This window comes from Pogoniulus pusillus, chromosome 20 (genome assembly GCF_015220805.1).
Source record: "Pogoniulus pusillus isolate bPogPus1 chromosome 20, bPogPus1.pri, whole genome shotgun sequence".
NCBI lineage: Eukaryota > Metazoa > Chordata > Aves > Piciformes > Lybiidae > Pogoniulus > Pogoniulus pusillus.
In genome coordinates, this window is record NC_087283.1 from 20,390,874 (window position 1) to 20,411,355 (window position 20,482).

Genomic DNA, 20,482 nt, shown 5'->3' on the forward strand with positions numbered 1-20,482 from the left:
AGAGCTGAAATCTGGGCAAGCAGAAGAGACTCTTCTTTTGCTGCTAGGATGTGGAGGGCAAAGCCTCAATGAGAGCTGAAATCTGGGCAAGCAGAAGAGACTCTTCTTTTGCTGCTAGGATGTGGAGGGCAAAGCCTCAATGAGAGCTGAAATCTGGGCAAGCAGAAGAGTCTCATCTTTTGCTGCTAGGATGTGGAGGGCAAAAAGCTCACTCAGAGCTGAAATCTGGGCAAGCAGAAGAGTCTCTTCTTTTGATGCTAGGATGTGGAGGGCAAAGCCTCACTTAGAGCTGAAATCTGGGCAAGCAGAAGAGACTCATCTTTTGCTGCTAGGATGTGGAGGGCAAAAAGCTCACTCAGAGCTGAAATCTGGGCAAGCAGAAGAGACTCTTCTTTTGCTGCTAGGATGTGGAGGGCAAAAAGCTCACTCAGAGCTGAAATCTGGACAAGCAGAAGAGTCTCATTTTTTGCTGCTAGGATGTGGAGGGCAAAGCCTCAATGAGAGCTGAAATCTGGGCAAGCAGAAGAGACTCTTCTTTTGCTGCTAGGATGTGGAGGGCAAAAAGCTCACTCAGAGCTGAAATCTGGGCAAGCAGAAGAGTCTCTTCTTTTGATGCTAGGATGTGGAGGGCAAAGCCTCACTTAGAGCTGAAATCTGGGCAAGCAGAAGAGTCTCATCTTTTGCTACTAGGATGTGGGGGCAAAACCCTCACCATGCAAAGAGAAGGCTTTCAGCTGAATCAGTGTGTGTGGATATAAGGGTAAAAATAATAACTGAGGTAAATGGTAAAGAGAATGAATTGAAAAGTGCTGCTTTCCCAACCAAGCTGTGATTGTTGCTCTCTTTTTCAGGATGGGGAGGTGGCAGGCCATCCTGTTTGGGCACTGATTTACTACTGCATGCGCTGTGGGGATTTGACTGCAGCCATGCACGTGGTGAAACGAGCCCAGCACCAGCTGGGGGAGTTCAAAACCTGGTTCCAGGAGTACATGAACAGTAAAGATAGAAGGTAATTGGGAAGTGGGAAGGATCTTTGAAAGGTGGGAGTTGCTCTGGAATAGGGAAACAGTCAATGGCTTGGTAGAAATACAAGAAGCTCAGGTCTCTTCTGGTGGTGATGGCTGCCTGGTGTTTATAATTACCTGAATTACAGGGCAGAGGTTTGGATGTTCTGCTTTGTGGCTTTGCAGTCCAGAAGAGCCTACCAGCCCAAGGTTGCTCAAGGCCTCATCCAACCTTGCCCTTGAGCACCTCCATGGAGTGGGGAGGAGTATCCACAACCTCCTTGGGCAAATGAGGGCCGGGAGGATGCTGAGAGGCTGCAGCAGCTCTGCTGTGAGCACAGCCTGAAAGAGTTGGGGCTGTGCAGGCTGGAGCAGAGGAGGCTCCCAGGGGACCTTCTTGTGGCCTTCTAAGATCTGCATGGGGCCTAAAAAATTGCTGGGGAGAGACTTTTGAGGCTGTGAGGGAGTGGCAGGAGTGGGGGGAACGGAGCAGAGATGGAGGTGGGGAGAGTGAGGCTGGAGGTGAGGAGGAAGTTGTTGAGCAGGAGAGTGGTGAGAGGCTGGACTGGGTTGCCCAGGGAGGTGGTTGAGGCCCCATGGCTGGAGGTGTTTGAGGCCAGGCTGGCTGAGGCTGTGTGCAGCCTGCTCTAGGGTAGGGTGTCCCTGGGCATGGCAGGGGGTTGGAACTGCCTGCTCCTTGTGCTCCCTTCCAGCCCTGCCTGATTCTGTGATTCTGTGAACTTGTTCCCAGTGGGTTACTGTGAAGAATTTCTCCCTGATCTGGTCTTTCTCTCTTCAGGCTGTCTCCTGCCACTGAAAACAAGCTACGCCTGCACTACAGGCGAGCCCTGAGGAACAACACAGACCCCTACAAGAGGGCTGTCTACTGCATCATCGGCCGCTGCGACGTCACCGACAACCAGAGCGAAGTGGCTGACAAAACAGAGGATTATCTTTGGATCAAGGTAGGGCTGGCCTTGGCCCCTTGTGCTGGGATGTGGTGGTGCCATGGTCCGGTTGGTTGACTAGGGCTGGATGCTAGGTTGGCACTGAATGCCATGGTCTGGTTGATTGGCTAGGGCTGGGTGCTAGGTTGGCACTTAGTGCCATGGTCTGGTTGATTGGCCAGGGCTGGGTGCTAGGTTGGCACTGAATGCCATGGTCTGGTTGGTTGGCTAGGGCTGGGTGCTAGGTTGGCACTGAGTGCCATGGTCTGGCTGGTTGGGCAGGGCTGGGTGCTAGGTTGGCACTGAGTGCTATGCTCTGGTTGCTTGGCTAGGGCTGGGTGCTAGGTTGGCCTGGATGATCTTGGAGGTCTCCTCCAACCTGGTTGATTCTGTGATAGGACAGATACCCTCTGAGTGCATCCCTTGCACAAGGTGAAGTTGAACTACCTGTGCTGCTTCTTTTGGGTGTGTTTTTCAGCTGAACCAAGTGTGTTTTGATGACAGCAGTGCAAGTTCTCCCCAGGACCGACTAACTTTGTCCCAGTTCCAGAAGCAGCTGCTAGAAGACTATGGTAAGAAACCACAGCAAGATGTGGGCTCTGCTTTTCTGCTTTTGAGCATTTCCCAACTCTTCCTGCACAAATCCCACACTCCCCAGAAAACTCTGTAGCTCTCCACTTAGTGACTGGCACCTTCAGGGTGTTTCTGGGCAGCCTAATGGCAGACTTCAGTAAGGTGTGATGAAGGAGCCCTCTGTGCTCCCAGCAGTCCAGGGAGGGAACATTCATCCATGAATCCTCTCAAGGACAGACTGAGGGAGCTGAGGCTCTTTAGCTTGGAGTCAGAGGAGACTGAGGGGTGACCTCATTCATGTTTATTAATAAGTGAAGGGTGAGTGCCAGGAGGATGGAGCCAGGCTCTGCTGTCCTGTCCCTAGGCATCCTTATGAAAAATCCCTCTCCAGCTTTCCTGCAGGCTCCTTTCAGGTACTGGAAGTCTCTAAGGTGTGAGAGGTGATGGTTTGTTGCCTCATCGAGAGGTTCACCTACCAGTGCATAAAGAGTGGCTTCCTGAAGGATGGAAACTCCCTTTTTCCAAGGAGTCTCATGGAAAAAGACAAGGAGTGATGAGACCAAGTTACTGCAGGGGAGATTCCCATTAGATTCCAGAAGGAAACATTTCCCCATGAGCACAGACAGACACTGGAATCGTCTGCCCGGGGAAGCAGTGGAGTCCACTACATTGGGTAGTTTGAAGGCTCAGCTTGCCAGGGTGCTGGGCCAGCTCATTTCAACTCCACCTAGAAAGGCTAAACCAGAGGATCTTAGAGGGGATCTAATCCATGTTTATAAACCTGTTTGTTTCTGTGATTCTATGTTGAGGTGCTGAAAGGTGTCCAGAAGAGGGCAACAAAGCTGGGGAGGGGCCTGGAGCACAGCCCTGAGAGAAGAGGCTGAGGGAGCTGGGGGGGTGCAGCCTGCAGCAGAGGAGGCTCAGGGCAGAGCTCATTGCTGCCTGCAGCTGCCTGCAGGGAGGCTGTAGCCAGGTGGGGTTGGGCTCTGCTGCCAGGCTGGGGATCAAGAGAGAGGGGACAAACTCTGCTCAGTTGGGCCTTGTGACAGGACAAGGGGTACTGGATATAAAACTCCAGCACAGAAAGTTCCACCTCCACATGAGGAAGAACTTCTTGACTATAAGGGTCTCAGAGCACTGGCACAGGCTCCCTAGAGAGGCTGTGGAGTCTCCTTCTCTGGGGACTTCTAAGCCCTGTCTGAATGTGTTCCTGCGCTGGATTCTCTGGTCCTGCTCTGGCAGGGAGGTTGGACTCGATGATCCCTGGAGGTCCTTCCCAACTCCTAACATCCTGTGATCCTTGGGGTGTCATCCCACCTGGCATTCTGTGCTTTCATGAGGTGATGGTTTGTTGCCTGAAAAGAACTTTCTGGAACAACTTTTATTCTCTTTCCCTTCTGGGATCCATCTTCATGCTGTGGTCTGCGAAGATGAAATGAATCCCTGCTGTGCCGGGAAGCATCTGCTCTCGCTGATCTCTGATTGCAAAATCATCTTCACTTAACCTTCTGTGCACCTGTTGGGGAACTTTGTTTGTTTCTTGTTTTCATTCCAGGTGAATCCCATTTTGCAGTCAACCAGCAGCCATTCCTCTACTTCCAAGTGTTGTTCTTGACAGCTCAGTTTGAAGCTGCCATCGCTTTTCTCTTCCGCACGGAGCGCCTGCGTTGTCACGCTGTCCACGTGGCCTTGGTCCTCTTCGAGTTAAAACTGCTCCTGAAATCTTCTGGGCAAAGTGCACAGCTGTGTGAGTCCTGCATGATTCCCTTCACAATGAGATGGTGTTTTCTGAGCCCTCAGAGTACCCTTTAGACACAGCAGTTGAGAAACAAGCAGCATTTATCGCAGCGATCGTAGAATCGTGGAACGGGTTGGGTTGGAAGGGACTTCTTGGGGTCCTTTAGTCCAGCCTCACCCTTAGTCAGCAGGGACATCTTCCACTAGATCAGGTTGCTCAAAGCTGTGTCGAGCCAGTTCTGGGCTCCTCAGTTCAAGAGAGATGTTGAGGTGTTGGAAGGTGTCCAGAAGAGAGCGACAAAGCTGGGGAGAGGCCTGGAGCACAGCCCTGAGAGGAGAGGCTGAGGGAGCTGGGGGGGTGCAGCCTGCAGCAGAGGAGCCTCAGGGCAGAGCTCATTGCTGCCTGCAGCTGCCTACAGGGAGGCTGTAGCCAGGTGGGGTTTGGCTCTGGTGCCAGGCAGCCAGCAATAGAAGAAGGGGACACCGTCTCAAGCTGTGGCAGGGGAGGTCTGGGCTGGCTGTTGGGGGAAGTTGTTGTCAGAGAGAGTGATTGGCATTGGAATGGGCTGCCCAGGGAGGTGGTGGAGTCGCTGTGCCTGGAGGTGTTGAAGCCAAGGCTGGCTGGGCCCTGAGTGCCATGGTCTGGTTGCTTGGCTAGGGCTGGGTGCTAGGTTGGCACTGAGTGCCATGGTCTGGTTGGTTGGGCAGGGCTGGGTGCTAGGTTGGCACTGAGTGCCATGGTCTGGTTGATTGGCTAAGGCTGGGTTCTAGATTGGCACTTAGTGCCATGGTCTGACCGATTGGCTAGGGCTGGGTGCTAGGTTGTCACTTAGTGCCATGGTCTGGTTGCTTGGCTAGGGCTGGGTGCTAGGTTGTCACTTAGTGCCATGGTCTGACCGATTGGCTAGGGCTGGGTGCTAGGTTGGCACTTAGTGCCATAGTCTGACTGATTGGCTAGGGCTGGGTTCTAGGCTGGACTGGATGATCTTAGAGGTCTCTTCCAACCTGGTTGATTCTATGATTCTATGACCTTGGATGCCTCCACCTCCCTGGACAACCTGTTCCAGTGTTCCAGCAGCCTCACTGTGCACAGCTTGTTCCTGACATCCAGTCTGAATGTGCTGTTGAGATCGGATGTTAGTTCATTGTTTGAGATGCATTAGAGCTCTGGATCGTGGCTGTGAGTAACCTGAGGTGAAGGTCAGAGCCCTGTGTGCTGGCATTAGACCCTCTGACAGGGCTGTCTGTGACGTTGCAGTAAGCCATGAAGCTGGAGACCCTCCTGGCCTCAGGCGGCTGAATTTCGTGCGGCTCTTGATGCTCTACACCCGCAAGTTCGAATCCACCGACCCCAGGGAAGCTCTGCAGTACTTCTACTTTCTCAGGTAGGAGCTGATAGATCCCTCTAGATTTTACCTTTGTTATTCCTGCTGAATTCCTCTTAGCTGGCAAGTGCTGAGAAGCAGATGTGCTTCCCTCCTTCCCTTTCCTTTGCAGGAACGAGAAGGACAGCCAAGGAGAGAACATGTTCCTGCGCTGCATCAGCGAGCTGGTCATCGAAAGCAGGGAGGTCTGTTTGGCCACCTTCTGCCTTCCTCACTTCAACTGACAGTCATTCCTTCAGTGGAATAGTCCTTTCAGAGCAGTAGGCTTTAATCTTTCTACCTGATGCAGAGATCTCACAAGGACCATGATAGTATCCATCTGATCTAGTTGCAGATGTCCCTGCTGAGTGGGAGGGGGATGGATTGTTAAAGGTCCTTTCCAACCCAGGGCATCCAAAGGAGGGCTGTGAAGATAATCAGAGGGCTGCAGAGCCTCCCCTATGAAGACAGACTAAGAGAGTTGGAACTGTTCAGCCTGGAGAAGAGAAAGCTCCAGGGAGACCTTTGTGCAGCCTTCCAGTGCCTGAAGGGGGCTAAAGGAGAACTGGGGAGAGACTTTTGATAAGGGCTGGGAGTGACAGAGCAATGGAGGGGCAATGGATTAAAGCTTGAGGAAGGCAGATTGAGAAGAAATTCCTGATGGTGAGGGTGAGAAGACACTGGCACAGGCTGCCCAGGGAGGTTGTGGAGCACAGAATCATGGAATGTGATCACAGCCTCCCTGGCTGTGTTCAAGGCCAGGCTGGATGAGGCCTTGAGCAGCCTGGGCTGGTGGGAGGTGTCTCTGCCCATGGCAGGGGGTTGGAACTGGCTGATCTTTGAGATCCTTTCCAACCTAACCCATTCTATGAATCTATGAATTGAAGGATGCCACTGTCGTTAACCTCCCCTCCTCCTCCAGTGCTCAGGACACTGAAGAAGAGATCAGGAAGAAATTCTTGGCAGTGAGGGTGGGGAGACTTTGCAACAGGTTGCCCAGGGAAGTTGTGGATGCCCTCTCTCTGGAGATGTTCAAGGCCAGGGTGGTTGAGGCCTTGAGCAAGCTGTGCTGGTGGGAGCTGTCCCTGCCCATGGCAGGGGAGTTGGAACTGGCTAATCTTCAAGGTCCCTTCCAACCTAAACCATTCTCTGAATCTCTATTATTTAATCAGCCCTTTCCCCCTGTTACTGTACACAAACAATTCTGCCCTGGAGCAGTGTTTTTCATTCCTTCATCTTTGTGCTTCTGAAATCCATTGTGAAATATGTGCATTTCACCTCTCTTCTTTTTGTTTCCCCCTCCTCTTTGACACCTGTGTGCCTGTAGTTCGACATGATCCTTGGCAAGCTGGAGAATGATGGCAGCAGGAAGGTGAGTTGACCATTTGTTGTTTCCATTTCACATCACAAGTACAACCCATCTGTGATTTCTTGCTTTCCTGCCTAGATCCTTACTGTGTATGAACACATCCAAGTTGTCCAAGTGTGAGAGCCTTTTACATCACCATCTATGGCCTGCCCTAACAGGAAAACAGGTCAGGAACTGCAAGGCAAACAGCAGTCCCTGTAGGCAGTGCAAATAAAGGAGCAAATAGCATCAGGTAACTTCAGTGAGGTCAGAATTTCAGCCCTGCAACAGGAAATGGCAGTTTAGTGCCCAGAGGTGAAAAGCAAGTAGTAAAAGTAGGTTCCCTGTAAGTGGGTGTGAGGTTCTCCTGTGAAAAGTGTCTCTGTGACATTGTCCTCGTTCACCTCAGAGCAGAAGTTTATTGCAGCCCCATTCAAAAGCTTATTAAGGGAGAAAGGAGCTGGCAGACCTCAGGTACTGGGTGAATATTGAATCAAAGTTCAGCCATTCTGGGTCGTGGTGGAGCTCACTTCAGCTGGAAAAGCAGTAAGGTGACAGTAAGATGTAGAATCAGTCAGGGTTGGAAGGGAGCACAAGGAGCAGCCAGTTCCAACCCCCCTGCCATGCCCAGGGACACCCTACCCTAGAGCAGGCTGCCCAGAGCCCCATCCAGCCTGGCTTTAAACACCTCCAGGCTTCAACCACCTCCTTAGGCAACCCATTCCAGGCTCTCCCCACTCTCATAGTGTAGGTTGAGGTGGTCAGAAGGTAAAGGTTGCTCCTGGAAAGAGGAGAGGGCAATTCAAATGGTCAAAATTGTAAATCACCAATGAAGCTTTTTCTGTTTGCTACAGAAACTTTAGCAGCTTTCTGGGAAAACCTCAGTCCAGATTTGTGTAAATCTTTGTTTTAAGGCTGGGGCTCATGCTGCAGTCACTGCTGCTGCCCAAAAAAAAGAGAAAGAAAACAGAGAAAATGGCTTTCTGGTAGGATTTTCTCTTGGGTGTTCTGGTTCTGTCAGTTTCAGAGCAGTGAAGTTGCACAGAGGAGGGTAAGGTCCTTATGAACAGGGTTTTTTTTCCTATGGCAGTTCTGACCTGCTGGAGAGCAGTGAAGGGGAGAAGGACCTGGGGGTCCTGGGGGATGGAAGGTTGCTCATGAGCCAGCAATGTGCTCTGGTGGCCAAGAAGGCCTAGGGCATGCTGGGGTGGATGAGAAGGTTGAGTAGGTCGAGAGAGGTTCTCCTCCTTCTCTACTACTCTGCCCTGGTGAGGCTGCATCGGGAATATTGTGTCCTGTTCTGGACCCCTCAGCTCAAGAAGGACCTCAGGGAACTGCTTGAAAGAGTCCAGCAGAAAGTCACAAAGCTGCTGAAGGCAGTGGAGCATCTTTCTGAGGAGGAGAGCCTGAGGGAGCTGAGGCTCTTCAGCTTGGAAAGGAGGAGACAGAGAGGTGACCTCATTCATGCTGAGAGAGATGTGCAGGCTGAGTGCCCAGAGGCTGGAGCCAGGCTCTGCTGGGTGATGCCCAGTGCCAGCACAAGGGGCAATGAGTGGGAGCTGAGGCATAGGAAGTTGCATGACAACATGAGGACGAATTTCTTCCCTGTGAAGATGACAGAGCCCTGGAAGAGGCTGCCTAGGGGGGCTGTGGAGTCTCCCTCTGGAGATAGTCAAGACCTACCTGGATGTGTCCCTGTGTGACCTGCCCTAAGTGACCCTGCTCTGGCATGAGCAGGAGGATGGATGAGCTTTGGAGGTCCCTTCCAGCTCCTCACTTTCTGTGACTCTTTGTGAGCTAGTTCTTAGATGAGACTGTTAGGTGTGAGTCCTGTTTGCCTGACTTTACTCCATTCCTTTTAAGTTCAGTCTTGGGTTTCTTTGGTGTGAAACAGGCAGTCTTAGGATCAGTTCTTCTAGATGAACTAGCAGGTGGAGAGAGGTGATTCTGCCACTTTGCTCTGCTCTGGTGAGACCTCAGCTGGAGTACTCTGTGGGGCCCTCAACACAGGAAGGACCTGGACCTGAAGGAGGGCCATGGAGATGAGCAGGGGGTTGGAGCACCTCTGCCATGAGGACAGGGTGAGGGAGCTGGGATTGTCCAGCCTGGAGAAGAGAGGGTTCCAGGGAGACCTTAGAGCAGCCTTGCCAGTACCTAAAGGAGCCTACAAGAAGGCTGCAGTGGAACTGTTTGTGAATGCCTGCAGTCTTAGAGCTAGGACCAATGGTTTGAGATCAGAGGAGATTTAGATTGGAGGTGAGGAATAAGTTCTGCACCATGAGGGTGCTGGAACACTGCAAGAGGTTGCCTAGGGAGGTGCTTGGGGCCTCATCCCTGGAGATATTCAAGGTCAGGCCTGACAAGGCTCTGAGCAACCTGATCCTGCTGAGGATGTCCCTGCTGACTGCAGGGGCTTGGACTGAATGACCTTTGGAGGTCCCTTCCAACCTAAACCATTCTACGATCCTGTGTACTCCTATTTCTACCTCCTCAGCAGCAGTAAAATCCTTTCCTGGCTTCTTTTCCTCTCTCTGACTCTCCTTGAGTTTGTTTCCTTTACACTTCCCCTCACCCTTTCCTTTCTCCCCTCAGGATCTCCCTTTGCCACCTATCATTCCAGCCATCAATCCCTGGAGATCCTGGCACCTTATATGCCCAAGTGTTTTGTGTTTTCATCTCCTCTGTAATAATAACCCTCAGCAATTAAACTCCTTCTGACTTTGACCTGCTCCCTGGGTCATTTGGAGTGCATTAGGAGCTGCAGGTGCCCGAGTGCTGACTCCCTTTTGGGCAAAGCCTCTCTCCTGAGAGCTTGTTCTATTTTTGCTGTCCCCATGGATCTGTACAGGCCATTCTGATCATCACCCAACATGTGAAATATTCATTGCCTCATCACAATATTCAGGAACTTTGGGACATTTCTGATTTCTCTGGTTCTTTTTCTGCCCCACCTCTTCAGCCTGGAGTGATAGACAAGTTCACAAGTGACACAAAACCCATTATTAACAAAGTGGCTTCAGCAGCAGAAAACAAAGGCTTGTTTGAAGAAGCTGCCAAACTCTATGACCTTGCAAAGGTAAAGATCTTCTGTGTGCTGCCTGAAACCTTTGGCTGTTGTTTTCCAAACCTTCTCCATCCAATTAGGAGCTGAAATTTAAGCTTGGGGATTGGATTGCCCTTATCCGAGCAGGTTATGTCTGCCTCTGTTAAAGCAGAGCTGTGGAGAGGGGTTTCAGTGAGCAAACCTGAGGGGATTGCACTCCAGCCTGTTCTGATTTAAGGGGTTTGATCAGTGTGAAGAGCTTGCCCCATGCATGATCTTACTCTGACTGCTGAAGTTATTTGCCTGCAGTGTCCTCTTCCAGTTTCAAAGGTGTCTGTTTAATTGAAGTCCAAACTGGTTGAGCTTTACAGTGAGTACTCCTCTTACCTTCTGACATCAAAGTGGCTCCAACCACAGCTCCTGCTTTGGAGGAAGGTTAGGGGCAAATGCTTTTTCACACAAGCAAGCAGCATTAGAACAGCAGTAGCTGCTTTGTGTGTTCACAAAGTCCCATCTCATCCTGAGGAGGAACTCCTCTGCTGGATCTCTGGAGCAGGCTGCCCAGGGAGGATGTGGAGTCTCCTTCTCTGGAGAGATTCCAAAGCTGCCTGGGCATTGTGATCCTGGGCAAGCTGCTGTGGGTGCCCCTAATTTAGAAGGATGTTTAGACAGGATGATCTCCAGAGGTCCTTTCCAACCCCCACCGTGCTGGGATTGTGTTGCTCATAGCTAATATGATCTTGACTCTTTAAGGGAGGGAGGCAGCTGAGCTTGCTCTAGGCACCAATAGAAGAGACCCTTCTGCTTTTGCAGCCAGTTGAAAACACTGGAGCCCATCCAGCTCCTCTTACCTGTGTGTGTGCCTTGAATGCCCACAGAACCCTGACAAGGTTTTAGAGCTGATGAACAAGCTGCTCAGTCCTGTGGTTCCCCAGATCGGCACTCCCCAGTCCAACAAGGAGCGGCTGAAGAACATGGCTCATTCCATCGCTGAGAGGTAAGGCAGGGACAGGGCTCAGTGCTTAGCCTGCACCTCACCTGGGGCTGTCCCTTCAGGGAGGGTTAGTTCCTGCTCTTCTTTCTGCTGGCTGGCCCAAGGCATCCACAGCAGTGCATTCAGGAGGATGGAGAAGAGGTCAGGATTTAGGCTGCAGAGGTGGGCACAAGCCAAGCTCAGGAGCTTCAGCAAGACCAAGGGCAGGGTCCTGCAGCTGGGTCGGGGCAATGCAAGCACCAATGCAGGCTGGGCAGTGCCAGGCTGCAGAGCAGCCCTGAGCAGAGGCACTTGGGGGTGCTGCTGGAGAAGAAGCTCAACATGAGCCAGCAGTGTGCACTTGCAGCCCAGAGAGTCAAGCAGAGCCTGGGCTGCAGCAGCAGCAGTGTGGGCAGCAGGGCCAGGGAGGGGATTCTGCCCCTCTGCTCTGCTCTGCTGAGACCCCACCTGGAGTCTTGCATCCAGTGCTGGAGCCCCTGGGCCAAGAGGGCTGTGGAGATGCTGGAGAGTGTCCAGAGCAGGGCCAGGAGGATGCTGAGAGGCTGCAGCAGCTCTGCTGTGAGCACAGCCTGAAAGAGTTGGGGCCTAGCACCCAGGCCTAGCCAACCAACCAGACCATGGCACTAAGTGCCTCATCCAGCCTTACAGAATCATGAGGTTAGAAGAGACCTCCAAGATCAAGATTCCAGTGTGATGTTTAGGTCTTTGTTCTTTGCACATGAGTTTCTGCATGATGTGATGAGATCACTGAAAGTGTCTTGCTTTGATTTGCATTTTATGTGGTTGGGAAGAGTGCAGCTGAGGTGTTTGGTTGGCAAACAGAAGTGTCAGTACTGAAGATGAGTAGGTTGAAATGTGGAAGACCATCAAGAACGACATAAATACATAGAGCCTCCAACAGGGGACATCTAGAAGTGGGTGTTGAGAACGTTTTTTGTGCAGTAATGCTGTCTTAACAACTTCTTGCAGGTACAAGGCTCAGGGGATAAGTGCAAAGAAGTCCATTGACTCCACCTTCTACCTTCTGCTGGACTTAATCACCTTTTTTGACGAGTACCATGCTGGTCACATCGACAGAGCCTTTGATGTGAGTCCCAAGAGCAACTGTTTGAAGCACAGCCTTCTCAGTGCCCTTGACAAAGCCCAGGCATGACTGCAAGGACATCACTTACAGTAAAAGAAACAGATATTGAATGAGGTAGAAGGTGCTGCAGTGAATCATAGAATCAGTCAGGGTTGGAAGGGAGCACAAGGAGCAGCCAGTTCCAACCCCCCCTACCGTGCCCAGGGACACTCTACCCTAGAGCAGGCTGCACACAGCCTCAGCCAGCCTGGCCTCAAACACCTCCAGCCATGGGGCCTCAACCACCTCCCTGGGCAACCCATTCCAGCCTCTCACCACTCTCCTGCTCAACAATTTCCTCCTCCCCTCCAGCCTCACTCTCCCCACCTCCAGCTTTGCTCCATCCCCCCCACTCCTGCCACTCCCTCACAGCCTCAGAAGTCCCTCCCCAGCTTTTTTGGAGCCCCCTGCAGATGCTGCAAGGCCACAAGAAGGTCCCCTGGGAGCCTCCTCTTCTGCAGCCTGCACAGCCCCAACTCTTTCAGGCTGTGCTCACAGCAGAGCTGCTGCAGCCTCTCAGCATCCTCCTGGCCCTGCTCTGGACACTCTCCAGCATCTCCACAGCCCTCTTGGCCCAGGGGCTCCAGCACTGGATGCAGGACTCCAGGTGGGCTCTCAGCAGAGCAGAGCAGAGGGGCAGAATCCCCTCCCTGGCCCTGCTGCCCACACTGCTGCTGCTGCAGCCCAGGCTCTGCTTGGCTCTCTGGGCTGCAAGTGCACACTGCTGGCTCCTGCTGAGCTTCTCCTCCAGCAGCACCCCCAAGTGCCTCTGCTCAGGGCTGCTCTGCAGCCTGGCACTGCCCAGCCTGCATTGGTGCTTGGCATTGCCTCCCCCCAGCTGCAGCACCTTGCCCTTGGTCTTGCTGAAGCTCCTGAGCTTGGCTTGTGCCCACCTCTGCAGCCTGCCCAGGTGCCTCTGGCTGCCATCCCTGCCCTGCAGCCTGCCTGCTGCAGCACACAGCTTGGTGTGGGCAGCAACCTTGCTGAGGCTGCCCTCAGTGCCTCTGCCCACATGCTGTAAGCATGTCAGAATGTGCTCTTTCCTTATCTCTTGCTAACCAGAGAGATCTTTCTGGAGCTGTTCTGTGGGCATTGAACCAAATATTGCTGCTGCTCACCCCAGTGAGGAGTGAGACCAGTAACACAGCAGCGAGGTGATATCTCCCAACTGGAATCAAGCCTTTTTCCTTAGCTGCTTTGTTAGCTGAGATGTTGATTGCCTACCCTGAGTGCTGCTTTTCTTCCTGCAGATCATTGAGCGCCTGAAGCTCGTCCCCCTGAGCCAGGATTGTGTAGAGGAGAGAGTTGCTGCCTTCCGGAATTTCAGCGATGAAGTAAGTGACATCCTTTGGGTTGGGCTTTCAAAAAGCCTTTGTCTTGCTTTAAAAAGCTCTTGAAACATTGTCACCTCCTTGTTCTGAAGCAGGGAAGTTGGCAGGGATTATCCTGCTTCGGTGCAAGCTAATTCGTGCCTTGCAGCTCTCGCTCCCAACTGCTGCTCTTTGGAGCTCTGGAGTTTCCCTGCTGCATGTTGCAGGAGGCCTCTGCAGATCTGAAACTCTCTGAACTAACTGAATGTGAGCCAAGAAACAGGCACCTTGAAGCCTCTCAGCTGTGCTGCTGCTGGCTTAGTTCTTCCCTGCCCTTAAGGGGCACCAAGCATTTGCAGGCTCTTGTGTTTGGTCCTGCTTGGGTATTAAGAGGTGAATCACAGAATCAGGCAGGGTTGGGAGGGAGCACAGGGAGCAGCCAGTTCCAACCCCCTGCCCTGCCCAGGGACACCCTACCCTAGAGCAGGCTGCACACAGCCTCAGCCAGCCTGGCCTCAAACACCTCCAGCCATGGGGCCTCAACCCCCTCCCTGGGCAACCCATTCCAGCCTCTCACCACTCTCCTGCTCAGCAACTTCCTCCTTCTCTCCAGCCTCACTCTCCCCACCTCCAGCTTTGCTCCAGCCCCCCCACTCCTGCCACTCCCTCACAGCCTCCAAAGTCCCTCCCCAGCTTTTTTGTAGCCCCCTGCAGATGCTGCAAGGCCACAAAAAGGTCCTCTGGGAGCCTCCTCTGCTGCAGCCTGCACAGCCCCAACTCTTTCAGGCTGTGCTCACAGCAGAGCTGCTGCAGCCTCTCAGCATTCTCCTAGCCCTGCTCTGGACCCCCTCCAGCATCTCCACAGCCCTCTTGTCCCAGAGGCTCCAGCACTGGATGCAGGACTCCAGGTGGGCTCTCAGCAGAGCAGAGCAGAGGGGCAGAATCCCCTCCCTGGCCCTGCTGCCCACACTGCTGCTGCTGCAGCCCAGGCTCTGCTTGGCTTTCTAGGCTGCAAGTGCACACTGCTGGCTCCTGCTGAGCTTCTCCTCCAGCAGCACCCCCAAGTCCCTCGGCTCAGGGCTGCTCTGCAGCCTGGCACTGCCCAGCCTGGAGTTGTGCTTGGCATTGCCTCAGCCCAGCTGCAGGAAGCCAAAGAGGAGGCTGTTACTGCTCTTGGGCCGGTTAAACTGGAGGGTGACCCTTCTCTCAGACACTGTTGGTGTGCATTTGAGCTCTTTGGAGTGTTCCATATGCAGGTGCTTTGGATTTTGGCTGAGCTGTTGCTGTCAAACATGAAGGTGCAGGCATTACACATCTGTCTCAAGACCCTGGGGCACATTTTGGCCCCAGCTGTTCAGTCACAGCAGGGGTAACCATGAAATATATGACTGCTGCATGAAGAAATACCAACTCTAGCTCCCATGGCTTGGTTTTCTGCTGCCCTGTAGCAAAGGTAATGATTCTCTCCACCTGCTCTTCATTGCACTATCTCCTTATGTCCTTTTTTGTTTTCCCCTGTGTAGATCAGGCACAATTTATCCGAGGTCCTGCTTGCAACCATGAATATTTTGTTCACCCAGTACAAGAGGATGAAAGGCACAAGCCCAGCCACTCATGCCAGGCCCCAGAGAGTCATGGAAGACAGAGATTCGGTAAGATCCTCCTTGTCTGTCTGGTCTTGCTCCTTCCTTTTCCCACTGATTCCAAAGGATTGGGCTGCAAATAGCTGTGAGTCTCTAATGGTCTTCACTTTTGATCTGCTTAGGTGCTCAGAGTCTTAGACTGCTGAGCTTGCTCAGTTAGAGTCCTTGTGACAGGTCTCTTGTGACTTCAGCTTTGTGTAAAGCAAGGATGTTGCTTTAAATGGCCTTGGACTAATTAACATCTGAGTCATAGGTTCCTAGAATGGGCTGAGTTGGAAGGGACCTTAAAGATCATCTAGTTCTGACTCCCCCCACCAGCTCTGAGCATGGACACCTCCCACCAGCCCAAGTTGCTCAAGGCCTCATCCAACCTAGCCTTGAACAGCTCCAGGTTGGGAGCATCCACAACTTCCCTGGGCAACCTGTGCCAGTCTCTCACCACCCTCATGATGAACAACTTCTTCCTAACATCCAATCTGAATCTGCCCACTTCTAGTTTTGCTCTTTTACCCCTGGTCCTATCACTGCCTGACACCCTATAAAGTCCCTCCCCAGCTTTCTTGTAGCCCCCTTCAGACACTGGAAGGCCACAATAAGGTCTCCTCAGGGTCTTCTCTTCTCCAGACTGAACAGCCCAAACTCTCTCATCCTGTGTCCATAGCAGAGCAGCTCCAGCCCTCTGATCATCCTTATCACAGAATCAACCAGGTTGGAAGAGACCCACAAGATCACCCAGTCCAACCTAGCAGCCAGCCCTGGCCAATCAACCAGACATTGGCACTCAGTGCCAACCTAGCACCCAGCCCTGCCCAACCAACCAGACCATGGCACTAAATGCCTCATCCAGGCTTGGCTTCAACACCTCCAGGGGCAGTGACTCCACCACCTCCCTGGGCAGCCCATTCCAATGCCAATCACTCTCTCTGCCAGGAGCTTCCTCCTAACAGCCAGCCCAGACCTCTCCTGGCACAACTTGAGGCTGTGTCCCCTTGTTCTGTTGCTGCCTGCCTGGCAGCAGAGCCCAACCCCACCTGGCTACAGCCTCCCTGCAGGCAGCTGCAGGCAGCACTGAGCTCTGCCCTGAGCCTCCTCTGCTGCAGGCTGCACCCCCCCCAGCTCCCTTAGCCTCTCCTCACAGGGCTTGTGGCCTGTCTCTGGACATCTTCCAGCATATCCAGATCCTTCTTGTAACAGGGACTCCAGAACTGGATACTGTACTCCAGGTGGAGTTTCACCAGAGTGGAGTGAAGGAGGAGAGCTTTTAGCAAAGGGGAGAGGGGGAAAGCTTTTAGCAAGCTTTAAGTGTTGTTAATCAAGCTGCTGGCCTTTTGGGAAGGGTCTGATGGCAGCAGGGTGTCAGTGGTGTTGGAGGCACAGCTGTGTGTGTGTGATAAAAGCTGTGTGCAGCCATCAGAGGAGACCAGCACCTGCTGGTTTTGCAGGCAGGGAGGTGAGAAGAGCTGTGGGACTGGCACCTCAGAAAGGAGCATGGATCTGCTAATAAAGGGTTGGCCAGGGAGAAAACACTCCCAGCCCTCTGGCTCCAGCTGCCTACAAATTCAGAAGCACAAGGAGCAGCCAGTTCCAACCCCCCTGCCATGCCCAGGGACACCCTACCCTAGGGCAGGCTGCCCACAGCCTCAGCCAGCCTGGCCTCAAACACCTCCCTGGACAACCCATTCCAGGCTCTCACCACTCCTGCTGAAGAACTTCCTCCTCACAGTGAGGTCCTGTCTGAGCTGCTGTTGCTCAGTGGAGGTGAAGGAGAGGTGGTGGATGAAAAGCAGCATGCCAAGGTGTCTGGGGCCCCAGAACCAGCAGTGCTGTCTGCAGGAACATCTGTCCCACCTCAGGGATGAAATAGGCTTTGCTTAGAATGGCCCAGGGCTGGGGGGGGGCAGAGGTGGCCTTTGGTGCATTTGTGTTTATTTCAGCTCTGCTTTGAGTCTGGTTTTATGTAGTTAATCTGAGGAGGGGCAGGGCAGGGGGGTCCTGCTCAGCATGATCCATTTGGTTGGATTGCAGGCAGAGGCTGCAGCAAGCCCAGACCGCAGTGCCAGGAACCACATCATGGTGTGACAGCAGTGTCATACACTCCCCTACCCCAGACTCCCTGCAGCAGCCCAAGGGCAGTATCTCAGCAGCAAAATCAGGTCAGGAAAGGAATGGAATTGTTGATTTGTAATTTGTGGGCTTATTTGAACTCTGCAAGTGACTGCAGTGCTGCTGCAGTAATTACAGGCAGTGGAACAGGTAGACCTCCAGGCCGCTCTTAACCTCTGCACACCTCTGCTCCTTCTTCCTGAGCTGTTCCAGCCTACCCTCTTGGTTTGCTGTTTAAAACCAGGCCAGCTCCAGTGTCACTGCTACTAAACAGGTGGAGAAAGCAGGCCCTGGTGCTGCTCTGAAGCACCCCTGAGTCACATTCATTCCAGAGAGTCAGACCCCTTGGCATGCTGCTTGTCACCTGCTGCCTCTCCTTGACCTCTGCTGAGCAGCAGCAGCTCAGACAGGACCTCACTGGGGAACAGGTGTGGAGTGCTGCTTGTTAACTGAGAGCCAGCAGTGTGCTCCTGTGGCCAAGAGCACCAGTGGTGTCCTGAGTGGGTGAAGAAGGTGGTCAGCAGGTCGAGGGAGGTGGTTCTTCCCTTCTGCTCTGCCCTAGGGAGGCCTCCTCTGGAGTGCTGGGTCCAGTGCTGGGCTCCCCAGTTCAAGAGGTGGGGAACTACTGCAGGGAGTCCAGCAGAGGCCATAAAGATGCTGAGGGGCCTGGAGCAGCTCTGTGAGGAGGAAAGGCTGAGAGCCCTGGGACTGCTTAGCCTGGAGAATAGCAGCCCCAGAGGGGATCTGAGCAATGCTCAGCAAGAGCTGAAGGACCTTTGGGGGCAAGAGGATGAGGCCAGACTCTTGTCAGTGGTGCCCAGCACAAGGGGCAGTGGGCACAAACTGGAACCCAAGAGTTTCCATCTGACCAGGAGGAGAAGCTTGCTTGATGTGAGGGTGCTGGAGGCCTGGAGCAGGCTGCCCAGAGAGGTTGTGGAGTCTCCTCTAGAGAGCTTCCAACCCCAGCTGGGCATTGTGCTCCTGGGCAAGCTGCTGTGCTCTAGCAGAGAGGGTTAGACTGCATGATCTGCAAAGATCCCTTCCAGCCCTCACCATGCTGGGATTCTGTCAATTATTCCTGAATCCCTCCAGCTGATTTGTGGCTCTCTGGTGCACAGTGAAGGATCTGATGCCTTCCAGCAGAGCTCTCTGGGTGTGCTCCATACATCTGCCTCTGCTGCCTTAGGGAATGCAGAGCCCTGAAAGGTGCTGGTGTGATGCAGGTGAGGCTGCATGTGGCACCACCACTTTGTTTCCAGCACTTCTGCTTTGATGCATTTCAATCAGGGCCAGCTTTGTGGTTTTGGAAGGTGGGATGGAGTTGAGTTGCCCTTGGAAAGTCCACTTCATGGAGGTGTTACGAGATGGCTGCAGCACAGCAGCATCCCAGAGTGATGAAGATGTTGGTTTGGGTTGGGATTTTTTCTTTCCTTGGGTGGTTGGAACTAAATGGGATTGGATTTTCTGAAGCAAAAGGGTAACTTGAGGTGATTTTAGTGATTGCAAAAGGAGCTAAGCAGATTCTCTTCCAAGTGAGGGAAAGGGAAGCAGAGCAGACAAGGTTTCATCCTGATCTCACTCAGTTTTCCTCGTGGGGGAGTTGATACTGAAATATCAGTATAGGTTGGAAGTGCTGTTGGAAGGCAGCAAAGAGAAGGATCTGAGGGGTCCTAGTTGATGCAAGGTCGACTGTGAGCCAGCAATGTGCTCTGGTGGCCAGGAGGGGCGGTGTCATTCTGGGGTGTATTAAAAGGGCTGTGGGGAGTAGGTGGAGAGAGGTTCTCCTGCCCCTCTACTCTGCCCTGCTGAGGCTGCATCTGCAGTACTGTGTCCAATTCTGGGCCCTCCAGTTCAAGAGGGACAGAGAACTGCTTGAGAGAGGCCAGCACAGAGCCACAAAGATGCTGAAGGGAATGGAACAGTTCTATTAGGAGGAGAGCCTGAGGGAGCTGAGGCTCTTTAGCCTGGAGAGGAGGAGACAGAGAGGTGACCTCATCAGTGCTGATAAAGCTGTGCAGGCTGAGTGCCCAGAGGCTGGAGCCAGGCTCTGCTGGGTGACAGCACAAGGGGCAGTGGGTGGGAGCTGAGGCATAGGAAGTTGCATGACAACATGAGGAGGGGTTTTTTTCCCTGTGAGGGTGCCAGAACCCTGGCACAGGCTGCCCAGGGGGGCTGTGGAACCTCCTTCTCCAGAGATATCCCAGACCTGCCTGGATGTGCTCCTGTGTGACCTGCCCTAGGTGACCCTGCTCTGGCAGGGACGTTGGACTGGATGAACTCTGGAGGTGCCTTCCAGCCCCTCACATCCTGTCATTCTATGACCTTTGATGCCTGTGTCTGTCTTTTTAGCAACTCAGGTCTCAAGCTCGTGCCCTGATCACCTTTGCTGGCATGATCCCATACCGCACGTCAGGAGACACCAACGCCAGGCTGGTGCAGATGGAGGTCCTCATGAATTAGCAGCTCCTGCCCCCGAGCTGCAGCCACCCTGCACCCTTCTCCCATACGTTCAGAGCCTGGGACCAAGTAGCCCTTTTGTATTCTGCTTTGGCTTTGGTTTGTGGCTTTGGTTTTGGGGTTGTTTTGGGCTTTATTTTGTTGTTGTTGTTGTTGTTGTTGTTGTTGATGGAAATAAATTTCTTTTGGTTTCTATTTGCTTTTGACAGTTTTGTTTTCACTCTTTGTGGTGGGGGGGGGTTGAGGTTTTGGTTGTCTTTGTGGTTGGTGGGAGTTTTTTTTTGGTGTGTCTGTGTTGTGTGGTTTTGTGTTTTGATTTGTTATAGCTTGAAATTGGTTTTCTGTTTAGGGAAAGCAGTCTCGGTTCCTGCACAGAAATAAAGCAGCAGGGGAGCAGAAGACAACTATGATTGAAAGCTTAAGGAGCAGCCAGCTTGGCAATTTCAGGCTGGTTTGGGTTTTGAGTGCATGTCGAGGGGTGGAAAGTCTGTTTCAGGTGCACCACCACCCCCCCACCACTGCTGCCACTCATAGCCTTGCCTTGTGGGTTTGCACAGTGCCAAGGAGCTCCACGTGCTGCAGAGACTCCTTCCTGCTCCACAACCTTTAAACTCTTGGCTCTCAAGGTGGTCACAGCTCTGCAAACCCCAGAGCTCCACTGCAGCTTGTGCAGGAACAGCTGGGACTGGGAATGGAATAGAATGGAATGGCATAGAATAGATTCAAGCAAGTTGGAAGAGACCTCCAAGCTCAGCCAGTCCAACCTAGCACCCAGCCCTGTCCAGTCAACCAGAGCATGGCACTAAGTGTCAACCTAGCACCCAGCCCCATCCCAT

General features: G+C 53.0%; 1 protein-coding gene across 2 annotated transcripts in view; it reads left to right on the forward strand.

Annotated features, from left to right (window-relative positions):
- Window positions 1-19,841, forward strand: part of NUP93 (nucleoporin 93) — a 122,753-nt gene extending 102,912 nt beyond the window's left edge. For both annotated transcript variants that reach the window (XM_064160495.1, XM_064160496.1), the window contains 13 exons: window positions 852-1,009; window positions 1,804-1,969; window positions 2,430-2,523; window positions 4,080-4,271; window positions 5,520-5,646; window positions 5,759-5,831; window positions 6,953-6,997; window positions 9,933-10,049; window positions 10,895-11,013; window positions 11,980-12,097; window positions 13,384-13,467; window positions 14,967-15,095; window positions 19,539-19,841. In XM_064160495.1, coding sequence (XP_064016565.1) covers window positions 852-1,009; window positions 1,804-1,969; window positions 2,430-2,523; window positions 4,080-4,271; window positions 5,520-5,646; window positions 5,759-5,831; window positions 6,953-6,997; window positions 9,933-10,049; window positions 10,895-11,013; window positions 11,980-12,097; window positions 13,384-13,467; window positions 14,967-15,095; window positions 19,539-19,649 — 1,533 coding nt within the window. In that variant the 3' untranslated portion in view covers window positions 19,650-19,841. The remainder of the gene's footprint in view (window positions 1-851; window positions 1,010-1,803; window positions 1,970-2,429; window positions 2,524-4,079; window positions 4,272-5,519; window positions 5,647-5,758; window positions 5,832-6,952; window positions 6,998-9,932; window positions 10,050-10,894; window positions 11,014-11,979; window positions 12,098-13,383; window positions 13,468-14,966; window positions 15,096-19,538) is intronic.
- The last annotated feature ends 641 nt before the right edge of the window (window positions 19,842-20,482 follow it).